This window comes from Leptodactylus fuscus, chromosome 1 (genome assembly GCF_031893055.1).
Source record: "Leptodactylus fuscus isolate aLepFus1 chromosome 1, aLepFus1.hap2, whole genome shotgun sequence".
Classification (NCBI taxonomy): domain Eukaryota; kingdom Metazoa; phylum Chordata; class Amphibia; order Anura; family Leptodactylidae; genus Leptodactylus; species Leptodactylus fuscus.
The window spans coordinates 155,656,763-155,671,302 of record NC_134265.1 but is presented as its reverse complement, the minus strand read 5'-3'; the positions used below and the strand labels follow the sequence as shown (position 1 = coordinate 155,671,302).

Sequence of the window (14,540 nt, the reverse complement as noted above, 5' to 3'; positions counted from 1 at the left end):
GGACCCCAGAGTATAATGATAAGAAGCCCAGCGGAGGTGATAAACATAAACTCACCTCTCCCTGCTGTTTTTGGCCCTCAACAATGATGTCACAGGCATGGATTATGTGGGCGTCATTATGTGTCGAGATATCGGCTTGACCCATGATACGTCTGTGACGTCATTACAGAGGTCCGAAGACATCATAGAATCACACAAGAGCCCAGGAGAGGTGAGGACCACTGGGTTTTATGTTTGCTCACATCCACTGGGCATCCGATCATTATACTCTGGGGTCTGAAGAGACCCCCGAGTATAATAATAGCAGTATTTGTTGGGGTTTGTTCAACAAATATTCTTGCTGTGTGGCCATGGCCTTGCTTACGATCCCCGCTCCTGCTCGTGGCTGCCTCTGCTTAGCCTTCTGCCCTCTAGGGGCCCCCATGTGTTCACATAACACATTTTGTGCATGCACAACTTTATCTTCTGTTACAAAAGTAAACAAACATGACAGAAGATAGCTTCCATAAAAACTAGAGACTGTCTGAACAAAAAGGCTGCCTCTTATAATAAGTATACACTCTAAAATAAATAATAAGTAATAAGCCTCTCAGTCAAAGAACCTAACTCTGACACACTGGATCGCATTGATGGAGGGTCAACACCCTTATGCCTCATAGGATAAATGTGAAGAAAAGGGATATCCGGAGTCTCCACCTGTAATTAATCATACTGGAGGAGTTTATAAAGACTGGAGCATTGTACATTGGTCTCTATGATGCGGCTGCCTCTGGCTAACCCAGTGCAAAAATGTCACTTCTGACTATTTAACTGACCAGTAACATTAAGTAATCACAAATTAGTGACTATTTTATGCCAAAAAACTTGCAAGACAACACTAATGAATTTTTTTAGACAATAGCCCTAGTGCAGGCAAACAGTAAAGACCTGGAAAGCCGAAGTGGAACTACTGTATAGCTGTACAAATGTTTCCTTGTCAGACAATATACGGAAGCTTAGACTTGTGAACTATACAATTTTCTATCCATAACTACAAAGGACCCCCTTCTTGTCTGCCATTTTAACTATAATTTGAAAACAACTATACAGATCTCTCTCCAAAATTGTGGTTCATTTTATCTCTTTAGGGAGCTTGAGTTCCTGAAATTTTTGCTTTGAATCTGTGCATCGATTCCATTGTTGCTTGAACTGGGTAGAAGTTTGGGAAGTTGGTGGTAAAACATTGAGCTTTATCCACTTTAAGACACATTGAACTGTATCCACTTTAAGTATGTTCATTGTTTCCTGTACTCTTAAAATGTGTTTTAGGCTAAGGCCCCACGTAGTGGGATGCACTGAAAAAGCAAAGACATCACATTTTTTCCCGCAGTGCTTTTCAAAAAAGTCTACAGAGACTTCAATTATACCTATAAGTGATTTTGTAGGTATAAGTGACATGCTGCGATTTCCAAAACCATAGTTGGATAAGGCATTGTGCCCACCGCATGTATTTCTACACAATGTGGGGCCCTGACCTTATACTGATTAGTTTTGTTTTCATTTCCTAATTTCTGTTTTTCTGCTACATGTAATAATATGAAATATCTCCTGAATGTCATTCCCTGACATCCACCATACTATTATGGCGGAAGGGGTTTTAAATATGGCAACCACTCACAAGCTGAGCAGCCACTATAGCCGGCGAGTCTCTGCTGTATTAAACAGCAGAGACCCAGCAGTAATGCTTGCGATCAGAGCCTGCTCATATTGCAGTTATTAACTCTTTCATCATGGCCCAGGTACCTCTTTTTCTGGTACAAATTCTGTGCCATGAGGTTGCAAGAGCCTGGTTGTCATGGCAGCCTGGAGCTTTAGCAAGATTCCCAGGCCTGTCTTTACTATATGTCTATTGAGGCTTGCCTGTGGCAAGGCCCCAGTAGGCATATAGTGAGTCATTCATAGACTTTAATACAAATTCACTGACGGGTAATTTACTCAATTATTAACTTTGTCACAGAAAGAGTAAATTTAAAACATAACTTTTAATTTTTAAGATAAAAAACAAAAAAAGAAAAAAAAAAAAAAAAAAGGCCCCAATGTGCGCTAAAAATTGAGAAATGATACACACTATACGGAATGATGGTGTCCGTGTGCGTTAATAAATTCCTCAATACATAACTGTAGTCACTGTATAGAAGGATAATGACCCAATTAGGAGAATGTAGATAGGAGAGCCATGAGCCACTGCCCCTCAGTCATCCATATATATATATAGCACCCTAACCTGTACTGGTTATAACAGTTACTCTAAACCCCTGTGATTAATTAAACACCTGGTGAAGGAAAGGGTATATGGATTTGGCATAAAATAGATATTACTGCTCTCCTATTCTGACCTAATGTGGGCTATGTACTCCTCATAGCTCCTCTACGCGTTTCGCCAATTTATATTGCATGGCTCCTCAGGAGGACGATATTAAATATATACAGCTGCTATTGTTTGCAGTTAAAACTGCAGTTCCTGCATCCTTGATGGTAGGAAGCAGTAATGTGCTATGCATAGACATTTCCTGATAATAAGACCTATTGCAATTTCTTATATGCTAAGAAATATAAGGCCTCCCCTGAAAATAAGACCTAGCGGTCTAGTAGTCATTGCTTACGCTGCCACATCGCCGCAAAATCCTCAAACCCCGCTAAACAATAGCGATATCTGATTAAATAAACAGGATCTTACCCATGAGATCTGCTTGCTGCACAAAGACTGTATGAAGAAAAACATTGCAGCCGGCTGACTGCTGTGCACGGTGTTCCGTGTACACAGGAAATCCGGTTGCTCCAGGCGCTGTGCTACGCTGTGTCACTGTCACTGCTGCTGTGGTATGAGCTCTGAGAGGCCTGCTGTGCATACACTAAGTCCACTCTCTCACCTCATCCCACAGCAGCAAGAACAGTGGATACAGCGTAGTGCAGTGGTGGCAGCAACCGGCTTTTCTGTACACACGGAACATCGCACACAGTGTTCAGTCCGCTGCAATGCTTTTCTTCATATAGTCTTTGTGCAGCAAGCACATCTCAGTGTAGCCCAGCCACAGCACACACAGAACAACGTGCACAGCGTTCAGCCCGCTGCAATGCTTTTCTTCATATGTTCTTCGCACAGCAAACACATCTCACGGGTAAGCACTTGTTTATTTAATCAACTAATGCTAATATTTAGCGGGGAGGGAGGAAGGGGGGAACACAGGAAGGGGGGAACACAGGAAAAATAAGACATCCCGCAAAATAAGACCTAGCACATCTTTAGGACCACAATTTAATATAAGACACTGTGTTATTTTCAGGGAAACACAGTACCAAAGTACAAACTGTACTATTGAATATCCTGCCACAACAGATATACCTGTCAGTCTTATTTAATTTTACCCCTCTTCTCACAACTGTTGCAACAATTAAGGCTGTCTAAGGGTAAGTTCACACGGGGGTTTTTGGTCAGGATTTTGAGGCCGTATCTGCCTCAAAATCCTGACCAAAAAGACGGCTGCCATTGAAATCAATGGGAGCCGGTCAGTTCTTTTTTCTGGGAGCCGTTTGTTCCAGCTCCTGGAAAAAGAAGCGAGATGCTCATTTTTTTAGGTGGATTCGCCTCACGACATCTGCCTGAAGACACTCCCTCCCGACTAGGCCCATTCATTTGGACCTAATCCATGGCAGAGTGCGCGACTGGATGCCGGTGCACTGCAGCTTCCCGTATTTTGGTCCGGAACCTGAGGCGGCCTCCGCCTCAGGTTCTGGACCAAAAAACCCTGTGTGAACTTACCCTTAAAAGTAATGTCAGTGTGACAGCTTTTTTTCTCCTTTATTTAGACATTTTATTACCCCACTTGTTTTACTCTCTTTGACCTCTAAACTGCAAGCACAATACATTTTATGAGCAACAATTCTAACCTGCAACAGACATTGCTTATACCATACATTAATACACACAGGAAAAATCATAGATAAAGGTCAAGACTATAATGCCAAATGTCATGCAAATTCAACACTGGTGACACGCTCAGGTAGTGAGCTAAAAATCATTTTATCAAACCCCGAAGACAGGGAGCAATATAGTGTTATATTTCTGACCATGGATTTGGAATAAACATTATCACAAATGGTTTGTCTTATAAATCCTCCGCAATGAAGTGTGTTTTGAACAAGCACGTGCAATAAATCATTTCAGGAATATCAATCTCATTTTAGTGAGCATACATAACAGATTTGTCTTTTTGACGTTAAAGAGCAGTAACTTCATCTCTATTTTTCTAAGAAAGAATAGAAGACAAAAGGAAATAGTAGGAAGCTTGGAAATCTCACTCTATTCATTGCAGTTGGAAGTGCGAAGACAACAGTTTCAACAAGTTGTAAATCTGTACACATTGCACTCTATTGAAGGAATTTATCATGCTCAGTTCGCCCCGCTTTTTAATTTAAAAAAAGTCACAGATTTTTCTGCAAGCCCATTTGTAACTTTTTGATGTTTCAAGCTAAGGCCTCACGTTGCGGAAATGCTGAATTTTTTTGTTGCAGATTTTGCTGTGGTTTATTGAGTCAAAGTCAGGAGTGGCTCGAAAAGTAATGGAAAATATAAAGGAAGCACCTAGAGGTTTCCACTCTGTTAAATATACTCCTGACTTTAAAAAAAAGCACAGCAAAATCTGCACCAAAAAAACAAAACAAACACTGCATTTCCGCAAAGTGGGGCCATAGCCTAAGGCTAAGGCCCCACGGGCCGTATCTGCAGCACTAAAGCGCTGCGGGAAGAACCGCTGCGTGAACGTATTGCAGTTCTTTCCTCAGCGCTTTTAAGAGAAAGTTCACAGAGTTTTCCTCTGCGGACTTTCTCTCAACATTATATCTATGGGAAAGCTGCCGGCGTTTCCGTAGATATAATTGACATGCTGCAATTTGCAAAGCCGCAATGGCTTTGCAAATCGCAGCGTGTCCGTGCTGTGATCTTTTCCGCAAAGTGGGGATGGGATGGGCGTCTCCGTGGGGCCCCGGCCTTATACGTTACACATCACTTTCATCAGAAGTGAGTGGGGCTTATTTGAAGTATATTGCATGAGCAATCAAACCCCCTAGGGTTCTTTTTTTTTCCTCCAATTTCACTCCATTCACAACTAATGGGAACCTTTAGGAGTCCCAGTGTAGTTGACTGCTGACATGAGCGGGCCCAGAGACACCACTGGGTAGCACCAAGGGATCAAGCACCAGTGTGGTGAGGACAAGGGCCAAGGTTAGCAAGTAGGTACGGCTAGGTGGAGCCACACAAATGTCAGGCTATAACATGCTTTGTATAAGCTTTATCCATGTGGTGAATTAATGCAGGTAGAAGAAAAGCCTCACCCTTTATTACTGTATGGGTCTGTTCACACTGAGTTTTTTGGCAGCGGATTTTATCGCAGAATCCACCTCAAAATTCACTGCCAAAAACGGCTCCCATTGACTTCAATGAGAGCCGCTCGCTTCTGTTTTTTCCGCTAGCTAGCAGCTGAAAAAAAGAAGCGAGATGAACCTTCTTGCCGTGGATTCCACAACTGACGCTAGGTTCACACCTGCGTTCATCTGTCCGTTCTGAGCTTTCCGTCTTCTGCATGCCAGAAGACGGAAAGCTCAGACCGGGTCCGGCCGTGAGCGGCGGTGAGCATTTTATGCTCTCCGCCGCGAAACCGTTTTTTTAAAATCCGGACACAGAGTACTGCATGTCCGACTCTGTGTCCGGATTATAAAACCCGGTTTCGCGGCGGAGAGCCTAAAACGCTCACCGCCGCACATCTCTCTCACCCATTCAAATGAATGGGTGAGAGAGACTCCTGCAGGTTTCCGTCTCCTGCTCTGTTTTAGGCAGGAAACGGAAACCTGAACTACGGAGTTCACAACGCTGATGTGAATGAGCCCTAACTCAGCCGCGGCGCGAAACACGCTCCAGTGTAGGCCTATTCATTCGGGCCTACATAGGAGCGGGATGCCGCAACGGATTGCTGATGCTGCTTCGGCATTCTGTCACGGTGATCGCCGTGGAATGTTCACACGGCAGAAAAGGTTGTATTAGTGTTGTATTATTATGGAAGCCTTGTTCATGAAAAAAAAAATATATATATATACATACAGTACAGCTATCATTTTAGGGGTTAAAGAGGACCTTTCACCAGCTCTACCAACTTCATCTCTTTGCAACCTCCAACAGAAGCTGCTCCACTGATACTGACGCAGTTGGAATTTTTCTGTATGCCTTACTGTTCCTAAACAATCAATGATGTTAGTTTTACGCTAAGGCTGAGGCCCCACTGGGCGGAAACGCAGTGTTTTTGGGCATTGCGGGAACCCAACGGGAAAAAACGCTGCGTTTTACAGTACCAGCATAGTGAATGCAATTTTGTCTAATCCTAGCCTCACACTGCGAAAAAGAAAAAAAAACGCTGCGGAAAAGCTGCATTTTTCAAAAATGTTCACGTTTTTGAAGCTAAGGCCCCACGGGTCGTAATCGCAGCGCTAAAGCGCTGTGGAAAGAACCGCTGTGTGATCGCATTGCGGTTCTTTCCGCAGCGCTTTGAAGAGAAAGTTCACTGAGTTTTCCTCCGCAGACTTTCTCTTCCCATTATATCTACGGGAAAGCCGCCGGCATTTCGGTAGATATAATTGACATGCTGCGATTTGCAGAGCTGCAACGGCTTTGCAAATCGCAGCGTGTCTGCACTGCGTTTTTTTCCGCAAAGTGGGCATGGGATTCGCATGAATCCCATCCCCTTTGCTTGCACTGTAAAATGCCACGATTTTTCCCGCAGCGTTTCCGCTGTGGGCAAATTGCGGCGTTTACGTCCCGTGGGGCCCCGGCCTGAAACACGCAGCATGTCAATTATAGTTGCGGAAACGCTAAGATTTTCCCTCCATAGACTTCTATGGAGAGTGTGAAAACCGCAGGAAAAACACAGCATGATAAATGTGTTGCGGAAACTCAGCAGAAAAGCATCAAAATCCACAGACAAAAACTCACTGTTTTGCTCGGTTAAGGCTAAGGCGCCACAAGCCAGAACCGCCGGGTCAGAGCTCTGCGGGAACAACCGCGACGTGAATGCCTTGCGGTTCTTCCCGCAGCACTTTGAACAGAAAGTTCACTGAGTTTTCCTCCGCTGACTTTCTGTTACAATTATATCTATGGGAAAGCTACCAGCATTTTCATAGATATAATTGACATGCTGCGATCTTCAAAACCACAACGGTTTTGGAAATTGCAGCGTGTTCGCAATTCACATGAATCCCATCCACTTTGCAAGTACTGTAAAACGCCGCAATTGTTCCCATGGCGTTTCCACTGTGGCCAAATTGCAGCTAATTCCTTAGGATTTTCAACATAGCCTTTCAATTACCTTTATTGTGTTATATAGAAAACGTTGTTATGTCAGTTTGGCAAATTACCTTTGAGCTTGTCAAATACGAGGGACTATATAAAAATGGCATTAAAGTGGTTGTGCCATTAGAAGCACTTCCCCTATCCAGCCATCAGGCCCCCAACCATATTGAGAACAGGTGCTCGAAAGCCCCTATGAAAGTCCCCTTGAGAATGAAACACCAGTATTTTTGCAATCTCCATCAGCCCAAATAAAGTGAATGGATCACTTTGGGCTGATTGCTGGGAGCCCCAGAGATACATTTATCCTGTGTATAAGGAATAAATGAAACAAATACAAAATATTAACAATGGAGCCGCACACTCAAGTGGTTGGTGGTACTAGCAAAAAAAGGTCCTCCGACCCAAAATACATAGAAAAAGTAATTGAATGAAAATGAAAATTTTAATACGTGATATCCACAGAGTAACAATAATTGATACGCCATATAAACGCCATGCATAGGAAAAAATTGGTGGAAAAATAGAACCGTAGATCTAGCTAGGCCTGACTACCGTAGCTCTATTGAAGATCTTGCATGAGAAAGGTCTTGTGACCGAAACGTCCCTTGTTTCAGTGATCTACTGTTCTAGTTCTGCACCAATTTTTTCCTATGCATGGCGTTTGTATGGTGTATCAACTATTATTGTTACTCTGCAGATATCACATATTAAAATTTTCACTAGAACCCTAAAAATGTGTGCGGCAAATTACTCTTTTTATGTAATGAAAAAAACACTTCAAACCTTAAACATTCCTTGACGTTTCATGAATACTTCAATAGTTCAACTTCTTGCCAGAGAAAGATGCTTCTTTCTCCTTTTATGAAGCAGTTTACCTCTTTTCCCCATTCCTTGCTTAACTGAATTTGACTCTGAAACCTTTGCGATATCCCCCATGAAACATAAATATAGGTCAGTACTTTTCCAATAATATCCTGCATCATCATGGGACTGCGTGTGAAAGAATGTTAGGGGTTAAGGAGCAGATTATTCTGTACTTACAATGTGCAGTGCATGACAACTAGTCTCCACCCACCAGTTCAGGGAGAACTGCTAACTACAGACAGAGCCGCCTGCAGAGAAGGAAATTGGTATACATGCAAAATATACAGCATATAATAACCATGGATAGTGGTACCCCTCATTTACAAAGGTATGACATTTTATTCTCAAAAGCCAAATAACAAGTAAATGCTTGAATCTAACTTGAACATCACATGTTGATGGTTTTGTTTCTACTGTAAATCTATTGTACCAGTGTAGACTATGAAAATTCTGTCATTGTTCAAATACTTCTTAATAAATAGTAAAAGTTCTGATGCATGTATCACTTCAAAGCCTTCCATATTTGTTAAAAGTAGAATATCCTAAATGCATATTTAAAATATGAGATAAGCCCTTCTATATTGATTTCAAAAAGACCTAAAAAACATAATCCATCAAAGCAATCTGAACATAGTTTAAAGCCTCCATATGATCTGTGCAATATGAAAGCTGGCACATTCAGAGATGTAAGGGCTAGTTGACACGGCAGAATTTGCATTCCGTGTGTGAACACTTCCGCGCAGCTAGCCGCGATGAGATGCCAATGTAGTGCATCGGCATTCCGGTGTGGCATTCTGCTCCGGATTGGGCCCAAATGAATAAATCTAGTTAGGAGCAAGTCTCACGCTGCAGACGCCGCGGCTGAGTCAGCCGCGGAATAAACAGCAAGATAGGTCACCTTGCTTCTGCTTGCGGAAAAAAAGAAGCGAGCAGCTCCCATTGAAGTCAATGAAGATTCCATGTAAAAATCCGCTGCCAAATAACTCTGTGTGAACACACCGTTAAGGACCCCAGGACCATGCAGGCACTTGCTGCAGAATTTACCATATACTACACCACTCTAAAAGGGAATTTATCACCAGGGCAAAAAACATTGTCAGTAACACAGTGAGATAAGACTGGATCACCTGAATGTATTGTCTTTTTCCTGTGAAAATCTTTGCTTCCATTGCTAAGATCTTAATTTATTTCAGAATATGCAAATGAGCATTCTCGAGCACCAAGGCTCCACACTGCTCTAATATGTCAGCGTAATCACAAGTACACAGGGCCAGCAATGTTTCAACACAGCTGCCTGGCTTTGTCACGCAAAGGAAGGAAAGAGATAAGCAGTACATATTAGAGCAGAGTGGAACGTCGAAGTTTGGGAAAAAAGTGTTACATTCAGGTGAGCCTGAGCTATCTGTATTATTCGTCTAATATGCTTCCCCTTGATGACAGACTACTTTTAACCCTCACCAATCATACACTGAAAAACAACTCTAGGAATCTGTAAAATTTGCCAGCCATGAGTTTTGTAAGGCTCTGTTTATGTGTTGTGAATTTGGATACCCCTACTCTCTGACTTCTAAGGGCATCCACTGGGATTTTAGCATAGTTGACAGGAAAAGTATCTATTATTCCCATCAAACTAATAACACCTCAGTGGAACTAGTCAGACCCACTTGTAAGTCAATGGGGCTCACTAGGTGCCAGTGGTGTCCGTTGTGCAGTGGATCTGCCACTATATTGTATTTCTCAAATTCATCTTATGGGGCTGGAATGCTCAAAAAAAACAAACAGGAACGCGCGCTCCTCCTAAGGAAAATAGGAGTTCATTTTATATCATCCATTTTATGTTTTATGGTTATATATACAGTACAGACCAAAAGTTTGGACACACCTTCTCATTCAAAGAGTTTTCTGTATTTTCATGACTATGAAAATTGTAGATTCACACTGAAGGCATCAAAACTATGAATTAACACATATGGAATTATATACTTAACAAAAAAGTGTGACACAACTGAAAATATGTCTTATATTCTAGGTTCTTCAAAGTAGCCACCTTTTGCTTTGATTCCTGTTTTGCACACTCTTGGCATTCTCTTTATGAGCTTTAAAGGGGCTCTATCAGCAAAATCATGATGATAGAGCCCCACATATGCGTGAATAGCCTTTAAAAAGGCTATTCAGGCACCGTAAATGTTATATTACACTACCCCCCAGTTTTAAAATAAAACCCTAAAAAAGAATGTTATCTACTTATGCATCGTGCACTGTGGGCGGGAATTCAGGGTGTGGCTTCTTCTTCATCCACGCCTCTTCTTCCTGCGATGTCTTCGGGTCCCGTCCTCCTCCGGCGCTCGCGAGCGGACACTGATATAAAAAAATGGCCTGGGCGCATGCGCAGTAGCATGCGGCTTCTACTACGGCTACTGCGCAGGTGCCCAGGCCATTTTTTTTATCTACAATTTTCATAGTCATGAAAATACAGAAAACTCTTTGAATGAGAAGGTGTGTCCAAACTACTGGTCTGTACTGTATATATATATATATATATATATATATATATATATATATGTCATGCTCATTTTCAGGATTTATATACATTATATACCTGTGGGTTTTTACCATATTTTAAAGAGGACCTTTCACCACTTTTGGGCACATGCAGTGTTATATACTGCCAGAAAGCCGACAGTGCGCTGAATTCAGCGCACTGTCGGCTTTCCCGATCTGTGCCCGGTGTGAAGAGCTTACGGTGCCGGTACCGTAGTGCTCTATGGTCAGAAGGGCGTTTCTGACCATTAGCCAGAGACGTCCTTCTGCCTCGCGGCGCCTATCGCGCTGTGCTGTGGAGCGGGGAGGAACGCCCCCTCCCTCTGCTCACACAGCTCGTCCATAGACGAGTATTATCAGGAGCGGGAGGGGGGCGTTCCTCCCCGCTCCACAGCACAGCGCGATAGGCGCCGCGAGGCAGAAGGACGTCTCTGGCTAATGGTCAGAAACGCCCTTCTGACCATAGAGCACTACGGTACCGGCACCGTAAGCTCTTTACACCGGGCACGGATCGGGAAAGCCGACAGTGCGCTGAATTCAGCGCACTGTCGGCTTTCTGGCAGTATATAACACTGCATGTGCCCAAAAGTGGTGAAAGGTCCTCTTTAAGTTTTGATATCTGTATATGATCTTAATATTTTACACTAAATGTGGTGTTTGTTAGAAATGTTTTATTTTATTTGAAGTTGCTATGCTTTGGATTTGAGGAAGGGGTTCACTAAAAGTAGTGTATCATACCCCAAAACGTATTTTAGTTATTCCTATAAAAGTTCTATCATATCAAATCCTGTGGTAACTCTGACTCCTATTTTTTTTTAGATGAAATTGTGTTCCATTATTATATTACAGATAAAAAAGTTTTTTTTTTTTTTTTTTTTTTTAGATAACGTGCCCTCCCCCCCCTTTTTTTTTTTGTATATCACTTTATCAACAGAACTTGGATTAACACATAACCTGAATATGGTTATCAACTATTTAGTTCCAAACTCTTCAGCTTTATAAGGTTCCCATGTCCTGACAATCCGTCTTGATGATCTCTTGTAGCTTTCAGGACACACGTTGGTCTGTTTCTTTGTTATCACTACGGTATATTATTAAAAAACAACATTTATTATAAAGTCACAACCTTTTGTTTTTTCCATTAAGGACCCTAGTCAATTCTTATATAGATGATTTCAAGATATTTTGCACCAAAATGTTTTGATATGTGCTTTTTAAATAGAGATGATGACACTGTTCTGTGCAACTGTGTATTTATATAATATTCTTGATTTAGACCCAAGACCAGATGAATACGAATTTGTATGTTTTATATGAAAGTACTTGATCTTTTGATGTTTCTTTGATCCCACATTGCAAAGTATGCACCTTAACATGCTTAATATATTTATATATCATGTTTATACATACGGTAATATGCCCAGTTTTGGGGATGTTTCATTTTATTTTTTGGACATAGTGTATTAGATTTTATATGAAAAAATTTGTTATATTGTTTTTAGCTTACTGATTATTCTGATTTAGTTCTTATATAGAGAAATTGTTTTTATGTGTTTGTAGTCCACTTACTGTTTGGATCTGAGGAAGGGGTGCTTTCTCCGTGGTGTGTGATACCCCGAAATGCATTATCCTAGTCATTCCTGTAATAAAAGTTCTGTCATATCAAGTCCTGTGGTGACTCAGACTCCTATTTTCCTGAGGAGGAGCAAGTATCCCTGTTTTTGTTTATTTTTTTGGAGCATTCCAGCCCCATAACACAAAATTGTACATTACCTATAACTCTGGTGGTTTCCAGTTAGCTGGGTACCAGTGAACGCTGCCCTGCATACATCTGTGAGATATATGCCCTTTCAGTAGTTGTGGCGTATCATAACAAAAAAAGGTGAGCAGCCAATTCATAAGAGCTATTTTGGAGACTCCCTAAAATACATCTTATCAGTTCCACATAAGGAGCTTGTCTTTTTCTCTTTAGTATCTCCATTATATCGTATTTCTGTTATAAATGCAAGCCACAACACAGATATTTACTGAGCATTAAAAATTAATCAGAAGTTGGATCAGAATGTACTGTAAGTCATGTAATAATGAAAATAATCCTCACATAATACTAAATATCTACCTGCCACTGATTTCCAGATTGGGACGGGACATAAGCAGCTGGGATGCTCCTAAAGCTGCTCTTTATTGGTGCTCCACCTATGGCTCCCAAATCACCAGCATTTGTAGAATCCGCAGTCATAGCCATTGGGTACGGTGTATAATTATACAGATTGTTGTAATAGGGATACAGTGGTGGTTGATAGAAGTTACTGTAGTACGCAGTGTCCACAACAAAGTCAGAAGTGCTGTCCACATGCCCTCTGCTGGTAACAGAAGGTATATCCTGAACAAGCATCCTGTTCTCTGCAAGAGATAAGATAGTTTCTTTGAACATTTCTAATATTCTAAATGAATTGAAACAATAACAGGATGAGAGCAACAAACTGAATATACCCTGCCTAGAGTAAAATGTTGTTTATATGACAAAATAATCACCTGTTAAGACCCAATGGAAATGATGAACATGATTTAGAGATGTGCACCAGGTGTTTTTTTTAAAGTGCTTTTAAAAAAGCATCATAAACGCAGGTAGTAAAAAAAAAGGCGACAGGAATTAAAAAAAATATATAATTACTTTGTTAGTACAATTGAAAAAAGACATCTGTTCATCAAATTAAACCAGGGGTGGGGAAAGGGCATGACATTATGTGCAGTTCCATAAGCATCAAAGCTATTTTTAACTAAAGCATTTTTGAAGCTGTCAGCTGTTTTTGCTGTGAACATCTCCTAGGCGAGGCTATTTCACAGATTATAGTCCTTACAGTGGGTAAGGTAGATCGGTAGCTCATTGGTGCGGAGCCAACCAGTCAAAGACAGAGACATAAAATATGAAGCACACAGGTTTATTTAGAAAAAAAAACAGGAAAATAAATAAACCTAGACTTCAGGCACAAAATGAGTAAAATAAAATACATCCTTAACTTCAGGCAAAACAATAAGAAACAAAATCCTGCTCAGCTGAGCAACTAACTAAACAGTAATAATAAACTAACTATACGTGTAGCTTACTAACAGCCACATGAACAAACCAATAAGCACAATACAGCCTCACCGGACTCAGAGTAAAAGAACAGACCCAGACGCCTTCTCTCACTCCTTGGATCTGCCCTGAAGTGCAGGCTCTTCCGCCTTTAATGGGCAAATAATGAGCTTATGACCCACACCTGGGCTGAAGCCTACTCCAGACCCGCCCTGGACCACACAGAGGTCAAAATCCTGGGGCTGATATAGCGGAATTCCAGCACTCTGACTATAGCTTTTCACTATATATATATATATATATATATATATACAGACAGATATATTTTTTTATTTATTTTCACTATATTATTTTTATGTGTGCCTTAGTCATGGGATGAGCGAGTATATTCGATTGAATACCTCCGCCGCATAGTTCTTGCTGTAAAAAAGCGCCAGAGAAGGTGGGAAGGGCAGTAAAAATTCGATGCCAATCCACCTTCTCTGGCACTTTTTTACACCAAGAACTATGTGGCGGAGGTATTCAATCGAATATACCTGCATATCTCTACACACGACCCCTCCATCACATGACTTGCGGTAGGATTTCAGTTTCTTGACTGCAAAGAGGCTGACAACTACAGTGTAACCAGCCCCTTGCAGTCATGTGATCTAGTACAATGTTTCCCACAGGGGATGGAAC

General features: G+C 41.4%; 1 protein-coding gene across 1 annotated transcript in view; it reads right to left on the bottom strand.

Annotated features, from left to right (window-relative positions):
• The window catches only part of DMRT1 (doublesex and mab-3 related transcription factor 1), a 64,833-nt gene that overhangs the window by 40,202 nt on the left and 10,091 nt on the right, over positions 1 to 14,540 (bottom strand). Inside the window, exon 3 of the mRNA XM_075278803.1 lies at positions 12,900 to 13,183. Coding sequence (XP_075134904.1) covers positions 12,900 to 13,183 — 284 coding nt within the window. The remainder of the gene's footprint in view (positions 1 to 12,899; positions 13,184 to 14,540) is intronic.